Raw genomic sequence first — 26,955 nt, forward strand, 5'->3', positions numbered from 1 at the left:
TGGATGGAAAGAATCTGCACTCGGTCTAAAAAGATTAGAGGGACTATTGGACTGGACCACAAAGCCCCACTGGCTAGCATCAGCCTGTGTATTACTAAGGAATATTACCAAGTATTGTTAGAAATCACTGAGATTTGTGTCCCTTTAAATGCAAAGGCCAGTGCTAAATAGTGAGGCTTTACAGTCCAATCTAAGCTTTTCTTTGTATTATTCCACTTTGACAAGACCATTGCAACTCTATCTGCAAAATTAGATTTCAGGAATATAGGGGGAAGATGGTGGAAGGATATCAAACACAATATTAAACAGAAACAAATTAAAATTACAACAGGCTATCCTCCTCCACCCCCTGGATGCGTTAGTTTCTGGAACGCAGTGACACAAGATATCATTGATTAGACATTCTTACTGATAACACCTAATTATATAAGAGTGCTTCTCCTGTGGATATATTATTAATTTTCTAGTGTGGAGACTGTTGCACTTTCCTCTAAATATCTGGTACTATCCCATCAGAGAGAATGTACTGGAGCAAGGTTCTAATCCAGTATTAGTTTTTTGTTTAACATGCTTTGATTAGAATTCCAGACAGGGGTTTGGTGCTCGTCAAATGTCTGCTAGTCTTTTTCTCAAGCTCCTGCTTGTGATACACTGGTGGGCAGTCAACTTGCACCATGGGTGGACACTGTTGCCACCATCTCCCCTCTTTCTAGTCTCTTTGCTTCTTTCCTTTCAGCCTTGTTTGTTTCTTTTATTCCATTCCACCCCTCTTTTTTGTTTTTAAACAACTTATGTTTTACTTCTGCTGAACCCCAAAGCTAAGTAGTATTTAAAATAGGGAGAAGTTGAATGGTGACTGTATGAAACCATGATCCTTATGTTCTCACAGCTGAGGAGGACAAATGCTAGGAGCATCAACTTACTGTCAGGGTCTTTAGCTCTGAACAGCTAGCAGAACAGATTCCAGGAGTCTTCCATAACTCTAAGGTTTTCTCAAACATTGACAGGGTGTAACCCAACTCATTCCCCCACCCTCCCCCCAAATTTTTTCCACCTCATATACCACCAAAATTAGTCTAGAGACTTGCTTCCAAAACTGAGTCACAGTGCTAGAGCATGAATAGCAGGCAAGAGAAATAGACATAGCATTGTCTACCTTGAGTGAATTGTTAAAAAGTTGGTACACCAAGAAAGTTAGAATAACCATGCTGATTCTGCCCCTTGAGCACTGGCAGCATGTGGCCCAGCAATACAACCCCCAGTTAGGAGACAGGAAATAGAAACAGTTTGGTTGAGGTACTTTTGTGTCTTATTTTGTTTTTGAACAGAGGTGTCATCTAAACCCCTTCCAGGGCACTTTCCTTGTTATTACATAAACTCCAGAGGACTCACACCTATTACACACGGCAATGGAAGATACACAAGTGAGTTTCAAGAGACTCCATATTTTTAAGTGAAGATTTTAACATTCATCTTACAAGTCCTCTCAGCCTCTTGAATTGGTGGGACTGATTAGAGCAGCTTGAAGCATTTGGCTAAATGTCAGTCTGAGCTGCAGCAATAAATGCAGCTAGGTCTCCAAGTGTACAGTGTCAGGGAGCTGGTGAGTGGCACCCAAGAAGAGACCTAGATTTCAGAGCAACTGCTCTTTACCACCACAACCTGGATGACATTGCTGTGAGACAAAACCCAAGCAAAGGGGTTAAGTAGGACTGTAGCATAAAAAGCTGTTACATTGCAGTTGGAAGAGACAGACACATGCAGAGGGATGTTTCAGTCTCTACCCCAACAACATTCAGCATGCCCCATGTCAACGTGTTTCTGAAGTGAAAGGAAGACCAATGGCCTCTAAGGCATTCAACCTGGTTCAGGGGGAAGAAACAGGGACAATGCTTCAAATCATGCCCTTTACCACCCATTTTTATTCCCATAAAAAGTCTAAAAGAATAAAGTGACATTTATAATTAAAAGCTAATTTAAGGAATGTACAGTATTTACAGTCATGAACCCTACAGGCAAGACACCTAAGGAAAATGAAGCAAAGTGAGAGGAAGGGAATTGTATGAGGGAGTTGTTGAGGACAGAGCCAGGAAAGGCTAGGAATTTTTCTCCCTCCAGTAGCTGTACTTTGGAAGGGCCTATGTCCATCTCTTCCAACCCCTTCGATGACAGGATTCAGCATCCATCGGGAGACATTCTCTGTAACCTTTTCACAAGGGACTCTGATTTTCCACTAACACAGACCTGAGGCAAGACCAACCAATAGGTTTTGGCCTGTCCCCAACTAATATTTATTGCAGCTCATAAATGAGCTCATAGCAGCCAATGGGCCTGTCTGTTTTCCAGCCAAGCAGATCTCAGTACAGCCCAGTATTTCCAATGGAAATAAGTCAAAACCACATGATGGGCCCCTGCATAACCATCTGAGCAAGTCTCAGTAGAACCCAGTTTCCATTACAGCTTAGGAACAAGCCAAACACAGCCTATCTCAGTTCAGGAATAAACTGAGACCAACTCATCTCTGGTCCCAGGATATCATCCTCCAGGCCAGAAAAGCTGATATCCAGTAGGATTTTACTCAGGCTGTTGTTCATAGTGTCCAGGACCAGACCCTCCATGAGAGACTGATTCTCAGGAAGGCCAGAGACTGGCAGTTCTGGGGAGGATTGCTTGGTGAACTCAGGAGTAGAAGCAGGAGAGCTTGTTAGGGGCCCGGAAACCATGTCATTGGACTCTGTTTGGAGAAGTTGTTGAGGGGAGTCAAACAAAGGATTTTTAAGGGGAGTGCCGTTGAAGCCCAGCAAATCCAAGTTCTCTTGGAGGGGTGTGAATGGTACCTGAGGGATTCTCACGGGGCTGAAGTCCAACTCGCTGTTTTCCTTAGCAACAGGTGCAAGTCTCCAAGAGTCAGCACCCCCCATTGGTGGAGTAACAGTTACAGCTTTGCTGGGGGTAGATGAAACTGGCAGCTTGCAGAACATCTCCTTGACTGGTGTTTTAAAGGGGCCACCCTCCTCCTGGGAGCAGCTGAGCTCCAGAGATTGGGTTTCCCACAGTAAGGAAAGGTCAGACGTCAGCCTGAAGGAGTCAGAGCCAGTGCTCTCTGGCATAACCAGGACTGGCTCTTCTGAGCAAGGCAGCACTAGGTGCTGTTTCCTTCTGGACCTGCCCATTTCCCGCCTCTTTATAATCACTGTGTCAGATACGCCCCGCGGTGGGGACTTCAGCATGGTGAAGTGTTTCTTCTGCTTCACACATGGCACTGGGAGCAACAGGCCTGGCTCTTCATCAGACTGTGCCACTTCTTCTTTTATAGACAAGGCTGGGGGGAATGAGGACAGCCATTTATCAGGATAGGAGTCCTCCTTTTCCTCCTTTATACACAGAGCTGCAGGGAAAGAGGTTGGTATGCCACCAAGCTGGGCGTTCTCCTTGACAGATTGGGTTGGAGCAAATGGGGACAGCCCTTCCTCACAGTGACTCTCCTCCTTCATGGGCTCCGCAGGCAACAATGAGGATGGCTCGTCAATGGATGGCAACACCTACACAGAAAGCATAGAAATGAGGTTAGACACGTTGCAGTGAGTAAATCATAGGGCAGGAAAGATAGCAGGAAGGAGAGGGGCAGTAGGGTTTTGGGCACAGGAAGAGTGAAGGAAAAGAATGCACATCACTGAAGTCAGTAGCAATAACAGGATTAGAGAGAGAAGAGCTAGCAGAACAGATGGGAAGGAACTTAGCACAGCACCAACAGATGGCGACCCTAGAGAGCAGTACTGCCGGAGGGGCACTCTGAACCCAAGGAGTGTTGTGAATGGAGGGTGCAGGTAGTAAGGAGAGCTAAGTGCTTCTGAAAGAGGCAAAAATCACACTGTTCAAAATGCAAAGGGAGACCAAAAATGCGTTGAGCGCGCAAGCTGGTTCAATTCGGAACTGAATGAAAGCTTGAAAAAAGGAACGAATCCACTCTGCTCCCAACTCTGATTCACTAGAGAGTCGGTTCACACTGTGAGAGAAGAATCCCTGTGTAGACTAAAAAACAGTCAACCCATGATAAGGCAATTAGAGCAAAGCACAGTCGTCTTAGGAATGGGGGATGGAAGGCAGGGGCAGCCAAGCGCCAGCCAGCTCCAATTCCCCCAGCGGCAAGAATGAACATTTGTGATAACAGTACGGAGGGTAGGCAAGAACACCGTGTGCAGATCAGGGGAGACTGCACCACAGAAGCCCATGGCTAGCAGAAACACTGACCTTTGGAGCAATGCGTACACGTTTACTGCTCCGGATAGCCTCTGAGCCACTGAGGGAGGCTCCCTGGGCCATAGGCTGAGGTACCTTCAGGGAGGACTGGAGGATGAGAGACTGACTCACAGGGAACTGGATTGGAACGAGGTAGGAGCTGACACGAGGAAGCAAAGGTTTCATCTTTCGGCCTGGAAGGGAAGAGAATGGATAAGCTAGAGTCCTGCTTCGGGGAGTCTCTTCACCTCCTCCCTCGCACCCCAGGCACTAGACCGCCACGAGCTGAGAAGCCTGAACCATTCCCAAAATAACAAAGGGTTCATGCTTCCTTGCCTTTTCTGCATAGTTATGGGGATGCATGTCCTGAGCTGAAACCCAGCAGAACCCCCAGAGCACAGGTGAACAAACCCCCCAACTAAGGTGTCTTAGGTTGGGATACTGCTCCCAACAGAGCTCAGCTCCTGCTCCCTTTGAATGCCTGTATCAAGTTTTCCCCCCCGAGATGTCTTCTCTCTCAGGTGCAGCAGCCCTGCCCTCAGCTCCAAACCTGTCAAACAGGAGCGGCCGTGGCAAGCCTGCAAGCAGGCAAAGCTGGACAGCAATTTCCATTTCTTTTCCTATGGACTGGAAATGGCAGTACAGGATCAAGCGCCCATCACCCTGGTTAGGGGACTGGCTCTCTCTCTGTCCGAGACAGATGCACACACTCACGTGCATTCTGCGGCTCAGTTTTGTTGTTGCTGTTGCCCCCTGTGTTCTTCTGGAGTTCTGCAATGTGTCGTTTTTGCTGCTATGGTCATTATGGGATAAGAAAGAGGGGGGGGGGAGGGAAAAGAGTTAAAGAGAAGAACTCATCTCTGATTGCTTCGCTTAGGAACCTGGATCCAGAGACCTTTGCTGAGCTACTGACAACAGAAAAATTGCGTATGAGTGCCACCTGCCATTGCATGCTCATGCCATCCCTCTGCCAGCTGCCACCCAAGCCTTGTAGAGGCTGAGCTGACATGTTGGAGCTTCTCTAGCTGAGGTCTCTGCTTCAGAAGAAATGATCTGATTTTGGTGTCCTCACTGCCTGAGGAAAAGTGAACAGTACAGCTTTATAGCATGTATTGTCTTTTGTACAAGCCAAAGCCAAAAATGCTCAACAGAGGACCAGCAGAGGAAAAAAAGGAACTGAAGATCTAAGCAAGTGGAAAGAGGGATGGGGTTGGAAAGGAAATGGAGGCAAGTCTGGCTAGCTGTTTGCACACCTGTTAGCACTACACTGTTGGAGGTGAAAAAGGCAGCATCAGCTTCCATCCTGCCAAAAGTCATGGTGTTGCCATGTTCTAGGGGAAAGAAAGTAGTGCACAGAGAATTTGCCCTTCCTCAAACTACTGTCCAGAAGAAGAGCTGCTGCCAGGCAAGGTTGTACATGAAACTTCTGGCTGGATTTGTTCTCTGGAGACACATTTCAGGCCAATATTCAGGTGCTGGTACCTCACTGCACCTATAAATATGTGCATGCAGCTATTATGTGGGTTGCAAATACCCATCTGTCATTATCCCGTCTTCCAACAGCTAGTGTATTTTCTGCAGCAGTTAGAAACTTGGCCCTCCATTGTATCATGTCTCCTTCCCCAAGAAAGGTGTGCAAGGAGCTAATGGACTGGCAATTACAGTGACTCATTTCCCTTCCCCAAGCATCCTTTCTGCAATGACTGGCAAAAGGAAAAGCAGCCCAAGCCCCGAGCCAGAGGGAAAGTCTTACTGATTCAGAGTACTCAGGCGACGTTGGTGACCCCGCATCCTGTGGCTGGTGGCAGCAAGGCATCAGAGGGGAGAAAAATAACAGGGCGTTACCAACCAAAGGGGAAAAAAAATATGGGACATTAACCCTTGCACAAAATTCTTAAGTCAGAGCAGCCAGCTATTGAACATGCCCACCCACCAAGGATAGATCATAGAAAGCGTCCAGCCTGCCTGCTCTGACAATCACTGCCACAGGAGAAGGTCTCCATTCCTTTCACAGAGAGAATCCTTTTAATAGCCCCCGACAGGTTAAACACAACCTTGCAGTACATGAAAGGCCCAACCAAACTCTCATTTAAGTCAACAGGAGTCTTTCCATTAGCTGCCATGCGAATTTCCATCAGGCCTTTGGGAAGTGGCTAGTTGAAAGTAGGACTGTCAAGCAATTACAAAACTTCATGGTGATTAATCTCACTGTTAAACAATGCCATTTGTTTAAATATTTGTGGATGTTTTCTATATTTTCAAATATATTTATTTAAATTATAAGACAGAACACAAATTGTATAGTACTCCTTTATATTTATTTAGTTACAAATATTTACACCATAAAATAAACAAAATAAATTGTATTTTTCAATTCCCCCATTACAAGTGCTGTAGTGCAATATCTTAATCTGAAAGTAGAACTGACTAATGTGCACAAAAATAACTGCATTCAAAAATAATATAGTGAAAAACTTAGAGCCCTCAAGTCCTACTTCTTGTTCAGCCAATTGCTCAACATTTGTTTGCATTTGCAGTAGATAACGCTGTCTCTCATATACAATGTCACCTGAAAGTGAGAACAGGCATTGATGTGGCACTGTTGTAGTTGGCATTGCAAAATATTTTTGTGACAGATGTGTGAAGGATTCATATGTCCCTTCATGTTTCAACCGCCATTCCAGAGGACATGCATCCATGCTGATGATGGGTTCTTCTTGGCAATGATCAAAAATAGTGTGGAACAAGACATGTTTATTTTCATCATTTTAGTCAGATGCCACCAGCAAAAGGTTGATTTTCTTTTGGTGGTTTGGGTTCTGTAGTTTCTGAATCAGAATGTTATTCTTTTAAGACTTCTGAAAGAATGTTCCACAACTCCTTCCTCTAAGATTTTGGAAGGCATGTCAGATTCTTAAATCTTGGGTCAAGTGTTGCAGCTATCTTTAGAAATCTCACCTAGGAATCTTCATTGTGTTTTGTCAAATCTGCAGTGAAAGTGTTCTTAGAACGAGCATGTACTGGCTCATAATGTAAGGCAGAATACAGGTAAAATGGAGCAGGAGACCTACTATTTCCCCCCAAGGAATTCAGTAAAATGTAATTAATGCATTTTTTTAATCAAAAATCATCAGCTTGAAGTATGCCCTGACATAGTGGCCAGAGTATGAAGGGGCATACAAATGTTTAGCATATCTGGCACATAATTGCCTTGCAATGAGAGCTACAAAAGTGCCATGTAAACAGCTGTTCTCACTTTAAGGGGACACTATAAATAAGAAGCAGGCAGCATTATCTCACATAATGTAAACAACCTCGGTTCTCCAAGTGATTAGCTGAACAAGAAAGAGGACTGAGTGGACTTGTAGGCGCTAAATATTTACATTATTTTGGTTTTGAGTTCAGTTATGTAACCAAAAAAAATAAAATCCAGATTTGTAAGTTGCACTTTCACAGAAGAGTTTGCACGACAGTACTTTTTATAAGTTGAACTGAAAAAATACAATTTCTTTTGTTTATCATTTATGTAATGCAAATATTTGTAATAAAATATAGTGATCACTGTGCAGTTATATTCTGTGTTGTATTTTAAATAAAAACCTGATTAATCATGATTAATGTTTTTTAATTTATCGTATGAGTTAACTGCAATTACTCAACAGGCCTAGTTGAAAGCTTAGCGTCCTTCTTTCAGTAATCACATTGCTACACAGCACCTGGAGAGTCCTTTCGCCTCAAAGTTGCTCTAGCCCTTCATGTTACTTTCCACTTCAAACAGAAAACCTGCCATTATTAAAGTTAACAGTGACTTAGTCCAACATCTAGGGTGTCTAAACTACACCCCTCTGCCGGCAGAGGGAATGTAGATTTGGCACTGCGAAAGTGCAAAAATGAGCCCGTGATTTAAATATCCTAGGCTTAATTTGCATACTCACATTCAGGCACTGTGTCAATCACACGCCTTTTCGAAAGTGAAAGTAAAGTCTACCCGTGGCTCTGCTGACAGCGGGGAGCTTTTTCAGCTTCCCGTTGTCGGCAGAGCCACGGCTTGACTTTACTTTCACTTTTGAAAGGGCGTATGATCGACACAGCATCCGAACGTGAGTATGCAAATTAAGCCCGGGATATTTAAATCCTGGGCTCATTTGCACTTTTGCAGTGCCTAATCTACATCCCTCTGTTGGCAGAGGGATGCAGTCTAGATGTAGCCATAGAGAACGGAAGCCACATGCCAAGGGGACTTCATCCCTCTGTTGAAATCAAGTGCTGTCAGAGGTCCTGACGTTCAAGATTTGGGAAGACTACCTGTTTTCCTTCCCAGGAGCCACTCACCTTGAACACTTGGTCCAGTGTCAGATAGCGGTTTGCCTCAGGATGGATGGTCCAGAAGGAGATCTTACCATTGGCAGACGTCTCCCGTACAAACATATCATGAAGGGATAGATTGTGTCGAATTGAGTTCTGGGTGGAGAGGAAAAACCTTAATGTTTTTGAAAAACCAAGCAAATGCAGGACCTGACACTACAAACCAGACAGGGAAAGTTCCCCCTGGCAGACCACGGTCCTGCATTCTCACCCGGTACCCAGATATATCCCTATCATTAAAGCTGCATAGTGCATCAAAGATACTTCAGATGCCAGTCCAGTAACCAGTGAGCCCTCTGCCCTGCCTGAAGGAAGTCAAGAGAGTATGCTGAGGTGTTTGGAATGGAAAAGGGAACATCAGGAATTGAGGGGGGCCCTTAGTTTCAAACTATTTTCCTTCCTGTTTCACAGGTTGCTTGTTCCTTTGGATGCAAATGAAAAGCAATTCTCCACCCAAGTATCCCCCTAGAACAGTGGTTCTCAATCTATTAATTATTGTGGCCCACATAAGTGGCCCATAACATATTATGTGGGTTGTAGGTTGAGAACCATAGCCCCGCACCCTAAAACTACCTACAGTCACCTATATCCATTGCTTTTTCTCAGTGGGCCAGGGCCAGGAGCCCTGGGAGCAGGCTGTGCAGTATGATCCCCAAATCCTAGTGTTGCGGGGCTTGGCAGCCTCAGGTGCGGACACCAACCCTCTTGGCCAGGCAGGAGCCGGGACTCGGATCCCAACCTACAGGGCCAGACAGCCAGGATCCGAGAAGAGGGTCTAGGAGCAGTGTTCCACATAAAACTTGGGGCAAATGCCAAGTTCCCAGAGGTCCCTCTCTCCCCTCAGATCCACTCTTCCACCTCCAGCCCAATATCAGCCCTTCAGAGGCTGTCTACCCCTAAGGAAGCGCCTGCCCTCTGCCAGACCAGAGCAGTAAATTGTGAAATTTTTTTTACCACACAGCCATGGCTCAGCTGTATGCTAATTGGGCCGCAGGTGGCTTGAGAGTTGAGAACTGCCCTAGTGAGAGTCTTTGCTAATGTTGTAAATCACCTAAGTTACACTACTTCGGTGAGAGTACTACTGAAATCGATGTACCTATGTTCAAGTTACAACGTCTACACTGCGCTGTATCAACAGGAGATGCTCTCCTGCTGAATTGTCTTCCACTTCTTGGGGAGGTGGAGCACAGATACAGGTAGAGGAGAGCACTCTGCCATCAACTTAGCTTGTCTTTATCAGAGCCGCTAAATTGACACTGCTGCATAGATCTCAGCAGTGCCAATTTAGTGGGAAATATAGACAAGCCCTAAGACTCCATAGGTGCTAGAAGTAGAGATGATGCTGTGCAATTTGGCTGGAAGTGGTTTCCATTATAATGAGGTTTACAGTTTGGTTCAATGGTTTTCAGCACCCCCACTACACAAATTGTTCTAGCACCCCTGCAAGACACTGTTGCCCACACGTAGGGGTGGGATCAGGTGCACCCCCAGCAGAACATGTTACCTTCCAGCCTGGCTTGGCCACATATTTGAAATAAGGAAAATGGTCCTCAATCCAGGTATAAATATCCTTCAAGGTCATGCGCTTCTTCTCAGTGCTGTTGATGGCAAACTGAATCATGGCCATGTAGGAGTAAGGGGGTCGTTCTGATACTGAGTCCTGCCACAAGGAGGCGGTAGCAGTGGGAGCAATGGAGTCTTCTTCAGTCTGGAAGAAAAAAGGAGATAACAGTATGAAACTTGCAGGGGCCCAGGAAAATTCCCAGGAAGATCCTCTTAACTTCAGGACCCTGTTGCAAAGATCAACTAGAGGCTCAGGTTACACAGATTTTGTCAGTTGGGCTCTCTTTGAGTGTTCTCACCCATATGTCCTGTTTTCAGTTTCCAGAAGTTTCCTCTTTTATGTGCCCCACATCTCCCCACTTACCTTCATCCTCTCCTGCACAGGTGTCTTGTTCTCTTTCTCCATCTCTTGCTTCACAGTACAGGGGCCCAGCCCATCGGAGCTCATCTTCCCTAGCCATTGGATGTTAGTCAAACTGTTATCCAAGCCGCTGCTTGTTGCCTCTCCACTGCCTGCAGGGAAACAAATGGAGAGCCCTGCTCATTCACCTGCTGCCATTCCAGATGCTTAGAGAGAGATCCTAGAAAGGTCTCCTCAAAAGGGCTCAAGCTCCCCATCTCTAGCTAGAGACACAAGGTGGAGATCTGATGCTAAAAGCATCTTGCAGATCTAGACAGAGCTCCTGATTTAGCTGCAGATCAGCCCAATTGCTGTAAAGGCTCCAAACCTAAAAATCCCAAATTGGATCTGAACCTTCAACTGCCCTGGCCCAGAGTGACTGCTGAGAATAGTGCTTAAAAACATCACAAGATATTTATTAGCCAATGACCCAAACATCTTTGTCCCAGCTAGGGATGTAAAAACAGCCCAGAATAGTTAAGCAGTTAAATGATTTAACTGCAGGCAGTGCGGGTTGCTCTGGACCCGGCAGCTCGCTGTGGCAGCTGCTCCTGCACGCCTCCAGCCAGGCCCCCATTATGGGGTCAACAGATAAGCATGCTGGTAAGGTATATGTTTACTGGTTAACCTTTAACATCTCTAGGCCCAGGCTGAAAAATCCTCTCTCTTGTAGTTCTGACCCCCCCTCACTTCCCACTCTGTCACTATAGGCACTTCCCAAGTTACAAATATCTGACTTAAGAAAATCTGCACTTGCAAACACAAACGCACCTGCAGCCTCAGGGAACAGGCAGGAGGCACAGGTTGCAGCAAATAGCGCAAGTGCTAGACGGAGGACTCTGTAGGAATAGGGGGTGACTGTGCAGCTGGCAACTGAAGAGAAGCAGCACTTACTCCTCTGGAGTTCTCCTTCCGCATTCCTCCTCCATGTGAGTGGGAGCTAGGTGCAGCTCCCAGAGGGTAGGGGAGTGGGGTGGGGAGGAAAGGGAGGAATGGCTGGGAGGATGGGGGCTGCCAGAGCAGGCACTGAGCATGAGAGGGGAGAGAAAGCTGGCAGATGGGGATGGCTGCAGGAGCCAGCACAGAGACCGGGGAGGGAGTACAGTTGAGGGATGCCCAGAAGTTCCCTTTCAAATCTCCACTTAACTCCTCATCCTCCTTTCCTCAAGCAGCAGCATTCAAGGTTAAATGAAAAACTATTTCTATAATTTTTCATTGCAAATTTATAGTATTTCAGCTACATTATGGGTCACATAGGCTTTTGTGGGCTAGCCTGGGCACCTAACCACCATTCAGAATATTGTTTCTGTGGGAAAATGCACTCTGAGTTTCAAATAACCAACTTACAAACTTTTCAAACACAACCCTTTCATAAGCTGGGGACTTTCTGTATACCAAAATCCTGACCTGTAACATACCTTACCAACTCTCAGAAAAACCCCAGGCCCTAAAATCACTGACTTTTACTTGGACTCAGGATTTGAACACCTATCAGCGTACATATAAACCTAATATATTAATCACCTGGGTTGCTTGAAATTTCACATTTTCACCACTGCGCTCTCCTATATCAAGCAGAGCATCAATCCCCCATCTCTACCCACTCCACATTGTGCTGAAGAGTTCAACAGAAGGGTACAGCCTACGTACTGTTTCCTTCCTGTTCTTGTCCTTCCATGGAATTGACTTGTGGATGCCACAGTACCGGCCTTTCCATAATCCCAGGGTTTTGTCCAATGTTCTTCTCTCCATCCTGACAATCTGCTGCTGTGGCTCCCTTTGTTGCTGTGCTTGTCTCATCATTTGATTGGAGCTTCTGCTGAGTTGCTGGTGAGCCTGTGGGGAGTGAGTTGCCCCCACTGCTGATGAGAATGAACTTGTTGGGCCCATTGCTGCCACATTCTTTCCCTTTGGCTGTCAGAGCCTCGATGATACTCTGAATGTCAGCATCGGGAGGGATGACTACCACCTGGGTGTTTGTCATGGTAGGGTGATTAATGATCTTTATTCCTGCTGGGAATTTCTGGGTGCTACCCTCCACTCTGTCCCTGGATTTGTCCTCTCTGACCTGCTCATGCTTGGGGGCTCCTTTACTTTGCCCATCTGGTTCATCTCTCGCTGGGGTGTTGGATGAATTGCGATTTGGGAGGGACAGTTTTCGTCTCTTGAGAATCAGAGGCCTGCGAGGGCTGGTCCTCATGATTGATCTGTACAGTCACTCGCCATTGAAGACTGCAAGAACAGACCCTGCAAAATATAAGAACATGAAAGAGGAGCTGTAAGCATGGAACGTACAGGAATGGAATGAATTATCTCTATGCAAGGTACCAAATCAGCTGATGTATGAGGGGTACAGTGGTAATCCTAAAAGAGGAAGATTCCTCACCATCTGTCTTGTGACTAGAGGACAATCCCTATGCCCATAGGGAAGAATTGCATGCCACATCCATTGAAGGGAAAGGTTCCTCCTTATTTATTGATACACATCTTGTGAAAACTCCATACAGATGAGGAGCACTAATTGCATGATAACTGAATATCTCAGATCACACCCGTGAGGTTAGTGTTATCATATTTGTTTTATAGAAACACCATAAACTCAGAGCTTGAAATAGATTTGTTAGAAGCCAAGCACTTCCTTTCTTAGCACTGTGTAACTCAATTCACCATCATCTAATGTCAGAATAAATTTCTTAATCTGGACTTTATGGATGGTAAACAATTTTAAAGTTTAGAACTAGGGGAATCAATGACAAAACCAGAAATAGGGATGTGGAGATAGGATAATTGTTGCATTTATGGGAGTTGTGGCAAGTGGTACTTTGCTCTTGCACAAGAAATCTTCAGTGGATCTACAGTGCTTGCATTATACAGATAACGTATGGGAGACTAAGAATTAACCAAAATGGAGAGGATTTCACATCATTGGAGCGGATTAGGGGTATTAAATATCAGTTAATTGAATAGTCGATTAACCTCATGAATTCTTATTGGTTACTTGACTATTCTATAGTCCCTAGGGGTGGGGCTGGCAACCAGTGCGCTCCAGCCCTACTCCAGAAGAACCTCCTGACACTCTGTGCTGCTGCCTGTGTATAAGAGACAGCAGCGTAGGGTACCAGGCAGGAGCTGGCCCGTGAGGGGAGCCAGTTTAAAAAACAGCTCCCCTCACAAACTGGCTGCCTGTCACCCCACAGCGTTGGGTGGCAGCAGCTCCTGTCCGGAAGGAGAGGGGTCCGAGTTCCTGGACCTGGCGTGAACCAGAACTGAGCCAGGTTAGCTGCCCACTTGGCTCTTAATACACTTTAAATGTAGAGCCACAGCAGGGGTAGATCCTTGATCTGGCACAAGGCAGGACGTAGGCTACTGGCCAGCCTGCTAAAAAATTTATTGGCAAGTGTTGGGGAGTGGGGGAGGGGGGGGGGAGGATGCGTGTAGTCTGTAGCATTAACAGACAAGCTTTTGCTTATCGGTTAATAGACTACACTATTACATCTTTAGAGCCAATCCAGCCTGTTAGTAACAAAACATCCTCAGAACCGATAATTTGTAGGGCCCTGCAAATCCACAGATATCTGCTTTCTATCCTCGGATATCCGCTTCCACAGATATGGTTGTGGATATCTGCTGCTCATTTTTACAGCTATGGATCCGTATTTTGTATCCGTGCAGTACCCTAGTCATTTGTACGGTCATAAAAGGGTACAAACAAAACTGACAGAAAAATAAACTAGCCCCCTTCCTAAGTGATAGAGGCAAGTGACACATCCAACCCTGGCCTCTGGAAGGAGGCGGCTTCACGGGACGCCCTGCAGCCACTGACAAAGGCCTCGCTGCATCCTGGCTGCGGGTGGTAGCTCTGCGCTGTCACACACACGCTGGGAATTCTCACCTGCTCTTTCCCCTGGCCCCAGCCCCTTCCCCCATCCATCTCCCCACAGGCTCTCCGGCTCCTAGAGCCCCCAGCCCGTGTTTTCACCCCTTCGCCCTGCCCCCCATGGCCCGCCGGTGCCCACCGACCCCCTTTCCCTTCCTAGTGGCCCCTATCAGTCTCCCCGCCCCGGCCCCGCTCCCGCAGCAAGGCCCCTCCCAGCCCGCTCTCACCCCGGTGTCGGTGGGGGCAGGGGGTCGCGCGCCCCGCTGCCTCCCCGCGGGGACCCGGCACCGCCGGGCTCCGCAGCTCTCAGGGCACAGAGGCAGTTCGTTTCGTTTCCCGGTTTGAATTTGGCGCCTGGCGGCCCGTTGGCATCACGTGCGAGGGCGGGACCAATGGAGATGAGGCCTGGGGCCAGAGCGTTCCATCCGGCAACGGAAGTGGCCAATGAGCGCCCGCGCCCGGCGGTGCTCGCACACGCCTGACCCCTGGCAGGAGCTGGGATCAGACCCGAGGCCGGTTCAACCCCCCCACCCGGCTCCCTGCGCGGAGCAGCGTCCGCGGGGGCGGGGGCGCGGCCGTAGGAGGCGGCGGCGGCGGCGTTTGTCTCGGGGCTCTGCCCCCGCTCTCAAACGGTGGCCCCTGAGCGCCTTTGCCGCTGCCCTCCCCGCCGCACCTGCTCTGTGCTCCTGGGCCTGCCGCCCGCCCCGCCGCTGCAGCTTGGAGCAACCGGCCAGCCAGTGATGGCGGAGTAGCCGCCGTGTGCGAGAGACAGCCAGCCCCGGAGCAGCCGGGCGGGCGGCGTGTGCGTTCAGCTGCCGGGCTGTGCGCGAGAGAAAAGTGCCCAGGAGTTACTGGATGCCTGGGGTAGGGCATAGCGAGAGCACCGCGTATGTGTGTGTACACGCCTGTAGATAAGTAGAGCAGCGGACCCCAAACTTAGCAGGGTCGTTACCTCCTCCTCCCCTGTCTGCACCCTCCAGCTGGTGCGGCTGTGTGGACTAGGTAACCGGAAAGGGCCACGGCTAGGGATGGTGGAGCAGCATTATGTCAGTTCCACCTTGCTGATGTCGTTTAGTGAGGATCTTCCCAGGAGCAAGACATGACTGGATATACTCAATAGGGAGGACACCCCAAAAACCCAAGACCATGGGGAGAGGCACCCACTACAGACTATATCTTGTGTAACACCAAGAAAGCTCTGATTGTGTCCCTAATGGGAGTATGGCTGAGTGGATGTATATAAAAATGTATATTTCCATTTTTTATTAGACTTTTTTGGAGGCAGATCAGAAGTGTGTTCTATGTAGGAAAAAACAGTTGCTAGGTTTGACGACTTGACATCCCTCTGTTGCTTTCTGCAGATTTGGGTACAGTTTGTCATCTCTTTCCTCTTCTCCCTAACTGGCTCCACCAGGCATCATGAGGTTTCATAGCGACTTTCTTACCCTTTTTGATGCCTCCAAAGAAGAAATGCATCCACCAGGCTCACAAGACACAACTGCGATTCCTTGAAACTCCAATAGAGGGGCCTACACATCACTATGGATCTCCATTGCCTTTGGCTGAGAACCCAAGACGTGTTTCTACCAAACCTCTTGACCAAAATGCTTCCGTCTCATGGGTAGGTGCAGGTTTGTTTTCCTTAGTTTCTTATAGTAAGTGTTCTCAGCCTTCTTATGCATATCTTAATAAAGAATTGTTTGGAGTGGATCTTGGACATGGATTACACACACACTCCCCCCCCCCCCCCCGCCTGGTTACAGTGTTACAGTTGCTTCAGATCCCAATCTAGCAGTCACAAGCAGCCTGAGATGTATTTTAAATTAGCGCACTCACATCTAAATGGGAAATGGTGGCCACTGGCAGAGTTCCCTGTCTTGGGAACTAGCATGGTGGCATGAAAAGGTTGGGATCCATATGAGATGGGGATTCTTTTTGGCTTTTATGATAACTGAAAACCTTGGAAATGGATAGTAGAATAGTTACTGTTTAGTTACTCTTTATTGGATTTGATATTTAAACTACAGCAATTATTTCAAACTGTTTGGTATAACTCTCAACTCTCCAGCACTTAAATGTGACAACTTCCTGCTCAACTATGATACAGAAATAGAGTCTGCATCTTAATTGTGGTTCTCTTATTTAATATTCATGTATTAATAATCTCAATTTTGTAAGTTTGCCTATCTATGGTCACCCCCCAATGGAGTTAAATGTGGGTTAAAATGGATGTTATATCTTGTAATGTATATAGTTAAAAGGTGGAATACTTGATGTAAAATGATGAGGCCTACTTCCACAGATGCAGTGTGATAAGGAGCAGGTGTCTTCCCTTAGTTAAGCTTGTTGGTGAGAAATGCAGTTTCAAAAAGCCAGTGTATTGCTTGGAAACAAACAAGTATATGCCTGAGGTCAGTGGGAGTCTGTTGGAAGATCAAGCCTAAGGAGTGGATGTGTTTGTTTTCAGAGGCTTTAGCAGAACTACATAGACTACAAACCAAGAATCAACAGCAAGAAAAATGGTACTACTGAGAGAGTTGTATTTTCTAAAAAAATTTAAAATTGTGTTCACTTTTCACTGCTCATGTACTTTATTGATGTCTTGCATTTCATTCCTGATTGGACAATGCTGGTCAGTTTTACTGTTACACTTCATTTAGGTCAGTGCTCTTTTTGTGTGTGTGGTGGGGGGGGGAGTTGTCAACACCCCAATGAGCTCTTTAAAGAAACATGTTTTCATTGATAACAAATCTCAACTATTTGTTTTTCTGTTACATATTGTTAATGTAATATTACTTGGTTTCAATCAAAAGAAAATGTTGGGCCTGAAGTAAACCAGCAAATAGATCATCTCTTCTGGAAAGCAGGGTGATAATGCAGGCTACAAGCAGACACTATGGCGAAGATATCCAGGCAGCAGATTTTTGAAGCAGTTTTCTATGTACTTTAACCCTGCCCTCCTTTTCATTTTTGTGTGTGTTAAATCTTCTGCTTTTCCTAACACAACTCTTCCAATAGACTCAAATCTTGTTGAGAGGACTGCTAAGTTTCTTTTCACTCAGTCCTAGGATACTTTATTATGATATGCACATTTGCTTAAAAAATCTTGTAATTGTTCTGTAGGAGCTACCTGTCTTTGCAGAAGCCATTACCAGGCAGCTCTGTTAAATAACAACACTTAGGTCTCAAAGCTTTATAACAAAGCAGCCCTAAAAGATTTCAAACTTTAATGAGGAGTCCTGTGGTACCTTAAATGCTAACAGATTTATTTGGGCATCTTGTTCATTTGCAGCTGACAAAGTGGTTTTTACCCATGAAAGCTTATGCCCAAATAAATCTGTTGGTAAGGTGCCACAGGACACCACCTTGTTTTTGCAGATACAGCCTAACATGGCTACCCCTTTAAAACTCATATGAAACACTCCACCAGCCCCAGAGATCTAGATTTCTCTGTTTGATTTTAAATTTATTTTTGTATTTTTAATAGAGCATTTTAAACTCCATGAGTAAAACAGTTCCTGAGAGAAGACAGAATCCATTTCCATCTGGAACGATGGAAAATTTCCCAATGTAGACAAGGACTTATTTGGATTAGAGATGTTAAATGAAGATTAATTGGCTAATCAAATAGTCAATGCAAATTGCATCGACTATTCGATTAGTTGCTTAGGGCACCTCTGCCTTTGCTACACTTCAAAGGTGAAAGTGCTGTGGGGAGCTCAGGGCCAGCAGGGGACTCAAGTAGTCCCATGTTGGGCCTGTGCTTCCTGCGACGTTTCAAAGCGTCAGCGCCACAGGGAGCCCAGGCTCAGCGGGGGAGTTTCCTGCTGGCCCCAGTCTACACATGGCATTCCAAAGTGGCAGTGCTGCATGGAGCGCAGGGTCTGGTTCCGGGCTCCATATGGTGCTGCCACTTTGAAGCACCCCCACCTCTTTCCCCTCCCCTTGCTGCCTCTTTCTGATAGAGGCAGCAGAGGGCTTGAGGGAGGGGGGGCAACTTGTCAACTAGTCGTTCACATCCCTAATTAGGATATGCCTGAGAAATAGTCTGTTAATAACTAGTGTCAATTACAGGGTTAACTGCAATTCTGGGCTCCTCCTGGTCTCTTTGGGTACACTGCTACTCAGGTCTTAAACCTCAGCCTATCACCTCTCTTGAGATGGAATGGAGATGGAAGAATTTTCCCTTAGACTGGTCCCTGGATAGCCACTCTCTGTAACCTTGGATCTGACTTGCATTCAGTACTTGCAGTTTTTCTCCTTCTGGGGATCAGTGTCAGTGGTATCCAGTGATCAAGTAGCATTTTAAAATTATTATTATGAACAAAAGCATTTCAGAGAAAATAGATCTTTAAAATAATAAACAGATTGCATAGATGTCTAGGTGTCTTTCACATGGGAATCTTGTAGAGAAGTAAAATCCTGTTTAATTGGTTAATCAGTTAAATGTAATGTTTAACTGGTTAATTAATTAAAAGGAGGGGTGTGACAGGGCAGCCCAGTTTGCAATGCGCCCTGGTTCACCCTGGGCAGGGGCTGCTCTGGATGTCCAGAGCAGCCCCTGTCTATGGCAGGCCCCATGGAGATGGAGAAACCCCCTGCCTACAGCGGGCAGGGAGCAGCTCCAAACTGTTAAACATCATATCCCTAGAAACTTGGTATATTTAACTTCCTAAAGACTTCTCAAGAAAAATATTTTGTCAGCTTTTCTACTTGGACAACCCTCTGGCAATGAACAACCCCTGTCCACCTCAGAGGGCTTTTAATTGTTTGGTATCCTTGTGATTTCCATGCTCCCAGCCGGGTTAAAACAAGGCTTGCAGCGTTCCCTGGTGTCTTCCAAATGTGTGCCAGGATGCTCTTATTTAGGATCCACTATGTTGGCTTCCTGTGTAGCTCTCTCAATAACTAAATTATCAGTATTCTTCAATTACACAGTAACTCTATAATCATCACAACCAGCACCCAAGTTTTGGAGATCCCCTTGGTACTAGGAGAAAATGAATGATTCTAGAAAATAGATCGTTTCAATTAGGGATTTAATGGAACAGTTTGTGGAAATCATTTTTTAGTATAAATGAATCTCTATCCTAATTCTTCAATACACAGTAGATCAGGGATCTGCCACTTTTTCCTGACATAGTCTGACTTGGGAAATGTTCAGGTTTTAAATGCATTACAGAAACTGTGGGCTTAAAGTTGTTTATTTTTTATAATGTAATCTTAGAGTTCAGTAGCTTAGTGTGCACTTAATATTGGATGTTGACACTGCTACAATGTACTGAAAGTCCTGGAATACCACAAAAATGTAAATAGGATCATTTTGTGTGTGTGTGTGTTTGTAATAGTCTTGCAATTTCAGTCTGGGATCCAAGAACCTTGATTTTTTTTTTATTATATATATATATATATATATAAAATATATTATGCACATACATACTCACACATATATATAATCCGTAGTAAAGGTCCTGCTAATCGGATTTTGCCCTTAGAGATACCAATGCAGCCTCAGTAGGACTTGTTGAAATTTCATAAACAATTTTGTTGATGTACAGGAATGAACAGAATCCAATTCACTCTTTGAACTAAGGATGTTAAGGACTTGATGACTATCCGATAAGCAAATGCTTATCGAATAGTCAGTCCACTAGTCAATTTCTCTTCCCCCTCCTCCTGCCCTTGCTGCAGACAGAGGCAGCAAAGGGAGTGAAGAAGGGGTACTTCAAAGTGGCAGCGCCGCACAGCTGACTCGGGATCACCTGTGCAGCGCTTCTGCTTTGAAACCCCACGCTGCCCCAGCTTGAAACTGTCCCAGCTGATCCCGGGTTCTGTTGAAATGCCATGTGGAGCCTGGCATCAGCTAAAGAGTCCCCAGATGACCACAGACTCCATAGCGCTGCCCCTTAAAATGCAAGATGGCATTTTAAAGGGGCAGCACCTCACAGCTGAGCTGGGGATCAGTTGTATGGCGGCTACCCCTTTAAAACGTCACCTCGGCATTTCAAAGGGGCAGCGTTGTGGAGCCCAAGGTCATGTGGAGACTTCCCCAATATCCCCGGGTTCTGGGGAAATGCTGCACGGAACCCAGGGTCAGCTGGGGAGTCCCCCACTGACCCCAGGCTCCATGAGGGTGCTGTGGCTTTGAAAAGCACAACAACCCCCTCTGGGGACTTTTGTACATATCAAAGCAGGCACGCCTTTGTGTAGCCCAGAGTCAGCAGGACTTCCCATTGGCTTGCGTTCCTCCTTTTAAGTGTACAAGAGCCACAGAGGGATGTGCCTATTGACTAGTCGAGTAGTCAATGGAAATTCCACCAACTACTCAATTAACTGCTATTTAACATCCTTTAAGCTGTGGCTCTGCAGAGATAAGAGAATGACATAGAATTTTCTTTTGTTTATCACTAAAGTAAGCAAACAAAGGCTTTGAATATATTCAGGGAAGGAGGTGCATTTAAATAAAGTTACTTTTCAGAATAGAACTTTAAGGGATATCTGAGCCTCCAGTATTTCTCACTCATCTGGATAGTGAGCATGATTACTGGACTTCTAGCCAAAGAAGCAATAAAATGGGAGTTCTCAAACCAAGAGAGGCAAGCAGCAGAGTTGGGGAGTAGGGTAAATAGGGTTGCCCTGTGAAAGAAGTAGGGAGTATGATGTCACCCTCTCTGAAAGAAAATGGTTTTTCACCATCTCTGTCTGGCCCTTCAGGTGTCCCCACAGTTTGAAAGCACTGTGTCAACAGGCTTCAAGAGATGTCAGAAGAACCGGGATGACAGTCGTGGTTTCCTCCATGTGGGAGGAGTATATCGGAAACACACCGTCTGTAAATTTCCACCTTTAACGTTTGAGGCTCCACATGCACACCTCAACGCTGGAGCAACAGAGTGTTCACACTCTAGTGGTAATCCAGAGAACTGTGGAAAGACATACCATATCCAGAAACAGAAGGGCACTGCAGCAAAGCTCACTACCTTAATTGACAAGCCTATGAGCTATAGAAAAAGGGCCTCTCAGTTTCCTTACCAGCATGCCGAGCCAGATGTCTTCAGTCCACCAGATGTACAGACTCCAGACCTGTCTTCTGTGAGAAGCTATGGCTGCAGTGGTGCTTTGCCAGAGAGGAACAACCTCTCTCCAAATCCACACAGTGGCCTTGATCTCTCTACTGATACCACTGAGAACCTTGAACCAACAGCTGTACTAGTCAAGGATACCCCAGAGCATGAGTATGGAGTGAAGGTAATGTGGAGAAAACGGTCTCGCTTGATGAGATACCTAAGGGAGAAGGGGATGTTGAGCCCAAGTGACATCCTAGTGAAAAATGTCAGTGCTGATTCTAGCCAGTGCTGATTCCTTTGACCAAGAACAGACAGACTTTGATGTGAGGGGCACAATAACTGAAGTCTCTCTTTGCTGGCTTCAAAATCACAGGCATTGCTGCTAAGCCTAGATGGAAGATCAGGGAAGGGATAAAGGGAGAAGCCAGGACTTCTACTGGAGGCTGAGACTGCATCATGCTGCAGAGGGATGCTTCCCCCGTCCCCGAGTGCTCTTTAGTCTAGCTAAATCATCTTCAGTACACAGCAATGGGTGAGGGTGCTGCTGAGAGGCTCCCATTCTCCAAGAGGCTCTGCGCCCACCCACGTGTCCTTTCCTGCTGGCCAGCAGTATAGTCCTTGCACCTTGTCCTGGATTTACAGACCCTGCCCACCTCCACCTGGGCATGAGCAAGGATGCGTCTTAGCACCCTGCTTCAGCCGCGGTGAGTGAGCGGCCCACGCTGGCGTCTCTGTGTCCAGCCCAGCCTCCTCCCCGCGCAGCCATTCTACAGCCCCGCCTCCTCGGAGCCTCCCTCTGCTGCCCGCCTGGAGCCGGGTGGCTCAGCCTCCGGGTGCCAGGCACGAGGCAAGAGCAGGGGCGGGCCCGCTAGCGCCTGGTAATAAGCATGCGCAGGTTCTGCCCTGCTCTCTTCCAGGCACTGTAGCCAATGAAGGCTCCTAGTGTTGCGCCTTCGACAATGGCACGATGCCTCTGTGCTGGGTGCAGTTCCTAAGGGTAGCGGCAGCCAGCGGGGCTAAGTGCGAGTGGCCGGGATCCCATAGCAATGGTGGGGTGAAGATGGAAAGCGCAGGGGACCGGGCCGGGCTCCGCGGTGGCAAGTGCACAGGCGGGGTGGGTTGGGGGGCACCGGGGTTTCGTCCTGAAGCCTCCTCCGCTGGGGCTGGTGCAGTTTCGCAGGTCTGGTGCCTGGGCTCTTGCTCCCCGCTGGTACCGAGTGAGGCGCCCCGGGCTCAGTCGCCGCGGATGCCGCTGTCGGGCCCAGCGCACCTGGACACGCCCCCGCCACATACACACGCTACAAGCGCAGCCCCCTTAAATGTTTCCCTCCCCTCCTTCTCTCCCTACCCCGGCTTCTGTGGAAAACCTACCCAGTCAGGCTGGACAATGGCCTTCCCTGGTGGATAGGGCCCCTGGCTGTGTCAGAGCACCAAATAAAATTACTGCACACGGGAATGGCTTGGTTTGGGTTAGTTCATCACAGTATTTTAATCTTGTGTTAATTGTAGCCGTAGGAGATAAAAGCAATAGACTGATGTCTTTGAAATGAATGATGTTCCTTTGATGTACAGTTTATCGATATGGGAGCGTGTGCAGCTTGCCACCCTCAGAGAGAACCTTACATGGAAGGGGTTAATATAACATTTAGTGGTGGAAAATCCTCTTTGAAAACTTGTCTGCACTTCAGGGTCCCAGAGCCTCATTATCCTCTCTTCCTGAATTTTGTCAGTGCATCTTTATCAGGTAGCCAGTCTAGGCTGGAGTTCCCACAGCTGCTGCAGAGGTGGGGGATTTTAAGAAAAGGCTCATGTCTGCATGCAAAGGTTGTGTTATTTTAATTTGGTCAATATAATTAAATTAGCTTCAAGGGAGTAGCTGAGTTAGTCTGTTACAGGAGAAAAACAACAAATGGTCTGGCAGCACTTCAGAGACTAACAAAACATGTAGATGGTATCATGAGCTTTTTATGGGCAAAGACTACTTCAGATGATCGGAGTTATTAGTTTAGGATATGTATACTCAAAATAAATGGGGGAGGGGAAGGAGAGGAAAGAAAAAGGAAGAGGGTGGGAGACAGAGAGCATCAGTAAGTATCTGAGGATTGTGTAGTTAAGCTGAAGCAGATAAGAGTCAAAGTCAATAGATAGACTCCCATGTCAGGAAGGATACTACACAGAGAGCTGTTTGCACCTTTAATGGCTGTTGAATTGGTGATGTCCCAACCATCTTTCATCACAATTGAGTCCATTAGCATGTGAATTGAATTTGCGGATGAACTGTAATTCCAGTGCTTCCCTGTGGATCTGGTTTATGACAAGACAGCTACTTGGAGATCTTTCAAAATGTGATGTGGAAGATGGAAAAGCTCACCAATAGATTTCTGTATGTTTCCTTTATGTATATCTGATTTGTGTCCATTGATTCTTTCCCGCAGAGACTGTCCAGTTTGTCCAATATATATAGCAGTAGGGCACTGCTGGCATTTAATGGCATAAATCAAATTACTGGATGTGCAGTCAAATGACCTTTTGATATGGTGGCTTTCTGGTAACCATGCCACACAATCACATCATAAGCCTCCAGGAACCCAGCCCTGCAACCAAAAAGGATGCCAACTCCGCCCATCTAGGACTGAAAGTGAACAATCCATTAAGATCAACATACTGCACTGACTACAGTGAAAAACTCCACCCACATATCTATACAGGAGAATTAATCACTGGAGCCAACAGCCTAAGCCACTAAATCAAAATTAACACCAGCTCACTAATATCAAATGACCTTTCCTCAGTAGGCCAATCATAGCAGCCTTTCTGAGTTTTCTGACTTTTCTTAAGATTCTATTGCACCAAATCCATCATCATCTGGAGATTCTCCTTAAAATGAGATACATATTCCCCCATCAAAGTCCTGTTTCCTACCGACTGCCCTCCCAAGAGTCTCAAATTAAATTTAGGTTCCCCTCACCTGCCTCCCATATAGGAGATCAAAGGGAATAAAATAAAGTAGATGCTGGAGTATGCTTCTGTACAAATCTAGAAGAAACGAGCAAAATGTCCTAGTTGTTGTCATACCTGGAGACATGTAATCTTGACATAGATTTTCAGGGGCAGTTAAAGTCAATTTCTGTTCTCCTACCTGATGAGTAACACCAAATTTGACCTTTTGTGGTCGACTTTGGAGTAGTATAAATGCAGCTCTGTGAAAGTCAACGTTCTTGGCCTCTGGAAGGTGTCCCACAGCGCCCCAATTTGACCACTCTGGCCAGCGCTTTCAACTCTCCTACTCTCCCAGGTGCTCAGGAAAAGCCATGGGAACATTTGAATGTTAATTCCTGTTTGGCTAGCATGGTGAGCACAGCATCACTCCTCAGCCACACACCTGACCATGAATGCCTAATGTTGCAAATGAGCTCCAGCATGGAGCATGAAGGAGATCCTGGATCTGATTGCTGTGTAGGGACAGGAATCTGTGCAGGCAGAACTCTGAAGCAGCAGAAGGAACGCTGATATTGATGCCAAAACCGCACAGGGCATGGTGGAAAAAGGATACAGTAGGGACAACCAGCAGTGCCATGTGAAAATAAAGTTGCTCAGGCAGGCATCCCAGAAAACAAAGGAGGCAAACATTTGGTCTGGGTCAGAGCAGCAAACATGCAGCTTCTATGAGCAGCTGTATGGGATTTTAGGTGGAGACCTAACCAGTGTTCCAAAACTCTCCATGGATACCTCCAAAGAGACTCTTAGGCACCCTCTGGCAACAAGGAGGACACTGTGGAGGAGAAATGCTCAGCAGGCAAGTGGAAGATTTGATACTAACAGCCAGGATTGTTTTTTAATTTGGAGTCAATCCTCTCATCCCAGGATTTATTACCGCCGAACTCTGATGGCAGGGAGGGCACTTTTGGTGAATTTACAATTATAATCATACCTCAAATGGGTTAAAATAATTGGGTTTTATCTGTGGTGGCCACTTCGCTTACTTATCAGGGGCTCCTCAGAACAATTTGTTAACATAGCTGGAGACAGAGCGGGAATCCTCCCTGCACATCTCTACAAAAATGTTATAGACAGAGCTTGCCAATCTGGCTCTTCTAGGTTCCCTGCGTTTCCTAAATAAAAATACATGATTTAAGAACAGGATCATGATGCAGAGAACACCTTGTTAAGAACAACATACAGGACTGTCACATCACTGTCCTGTCATTTGAGAAACTGGTTTTTGAAACCTCTCTAATTCGCAGTGCTCCTCAATGTGCTCTCCTTATTGCCTTGGTGTCTGGCTGCTAATTAGTGGCTGGGCAATCTGCCTGGAGTCCCTTGCCCCGCCAGAAACTTCCCCCCTTACTTTCACAGATGTTACAAAGCACACAGCCACCAGCCACTTGGGATGTTAGGAAGTATGTAATTTGGTTATCGTGTAGCCAATGACAATTTTGTTGGGTACATGATTAAAGTGGGTCTTCTTTTAAAAGAACTTGAGAGCCTGCATGCAAGCACGCTGGCTCTCTCCCAATTCATACTGGATCCAGCACCTACCCCCACTGTGGTGCTTGTGCTCTGGCTCTGGCTCTCAAGCTATTTAAATACAAAACGGGGGAGGAGGGTATTGCGTGTAGGCAATAGCATTAACTAATAAACATTAGTTTATTGGTTAATTGTTTAACTGGCTACGCTATTACAACCCTAGCAGCCACAACGATGGGAATGTTGCTTTCATTGAAGTTTAGCCTTGTCAATAAACTGTGAAAGTGTGCCTTTAAATGGCCAAAAGCACATTCTACCACCATTCTGCACTTTCTCAGCCTATAATTGAACTGCCCCTTACTGTTGTCCAGGCTCCCTGTTATGAGCAAGGAGCAAGGGGTAGGCTGTATCTCCAAGGATAACTATTAGCATTTCAACATTTCCAATGCTAATCTTGTGGTCTGGGAAGAAAGTTCCAGCTTGCAGCTCTGAAGAGACCAGAGTTCCTAAAGATATGTTCATCCTGTGCCCTTTCTGTCCATCCTGTGCCCTTTCCATCCATCCCATGTTGATGTTGGTGTGAAAGCCTTTGTGATCCACCGGTGCCTTCTACACCAAGAAGTACCTGTTGTAGTTCATGTACTCTTTGTTGAGGTGATCAAGTGTCAAGGTAGGGATGGGTGTTCCATCTACTGCTCCACCACAGAGAACCCCATCGTGGCAAAGCCGTCCACCGTGTCCTGCACGTTTCCCAGGGGCAGTAGCTTTACTAGCAGAAGAGTATTGATTGCCCTGGCTACTTGGATCACAGCAGTCATCATTGTAGATCTCCCCACTCCAAACTGATTCCCATCTGACCAATAGCAGTCTGGTACTGCAAGGTTCCATGCGGCTATTGCCACCTCCTTCTCAACTGTCAGTGCGGGTCTCCTGGTATTGCTGCTCTTCAGGACAGGGGAAAGCAATGTGCAAAGTTCAAT

At 46.4% G+C, this 26,955-nt stretch overlaps 2 protein-coding genes across 6 annotated transcripts; one reads left to right on the forward strand and one right to left on the reverse strand.

The window, feature by feature from the left end:
* Positions 1-1,899: 1,899 nt before the first annotated feature.
* Positions 1,900-14,828, reverse strand: FOXM1 (forkhead box M1). 4 transcript variants are annotated; one of them, XM_075900276.1, is made up of 9 exons: positions 14,672-14,828; positions 12,218-12,814; positions 10,532-10,680; positions 10,109-10,312; positions 8,572-8,700; positions 5,993-6,037; positions 4,954-5,029; positions 4,252-4,433; positions 1,900-3,542 (listed from the first exon to the last, which is right to left on the reverse strand). In XM_075900276.1, the coding sequence occupies exons 2-9, from the start codon at positions 12,765-12,767 to the stop codon at positions 2,484-2,486; spliced, it is 2,394 nt and encodes a 797-aa protein (XP_075756391.1). In that variant the 5' UTR covers positions 12,768-12,814; positions 14,672-14,828; the 3' UTR covers positions 1,900-2,483. The 4 variants fall into 4 exon arrangements, with proteins under 4 accessions (XP_075756391.1, XP_075756382.1, XP_075756397.1 ...); XM_075900267.1 differs by having other exon boundaries at positions 4,954-5,032; XM_075900282.1 differs by lacking the exon at positions 5,993-6,037.
* A 105-nt stretch (positions 14,829-14,933) lies between these two features.
* On the forward strand, positions 14,934-26,035 carry RHNO1 (RAD9-HUS1-RAD1 interacting nuclear orphan 1). Of its 2 annotated transcripts, none has more exons than XM_075900290.1 (3): positions 14,934-15,308; positions 15,859-16,065; positions 21,159-26,035. In XM_075900290.1, exons 2-3 carry the CDS (start codon positions 15,898-15,900, stop codon positions 21,798-21,800), a joined length of 810 nt encoding a protein of 269 aa, XP_075756405.1. In that variant the 5' UTR covers positions 14,934-15,308; positions 15,859-15,897; the 3' UTR covers positions 21,801-26,035. The 2 variants fall into 2 exon arrangements, with proteins under 2 accessions (XP_075756405.1, XP_014429092.2); XM_014573606.3 differs by having other exon boundaries at positions 14,935-15,308; positions 15,806-16,065; positions 21,159-26,034.
* Positions 26,036-26,955: the final 920 nt, after the last annotated feature.

This window comes from Pelodiscus sinensis, chromosome 1 (assembly GCF_049634645.1).
Source record: "Pelodiscus sinensis isolate JC-2024 chromosome 1, ASM4963464v1, whole genome shotgun sequence".
Lineage (NCBI taxonomy): Eukaryota > Metazoa > Chordata > Testudines > Trionychidae > Pelodiscus > Pelodiscus sinensis.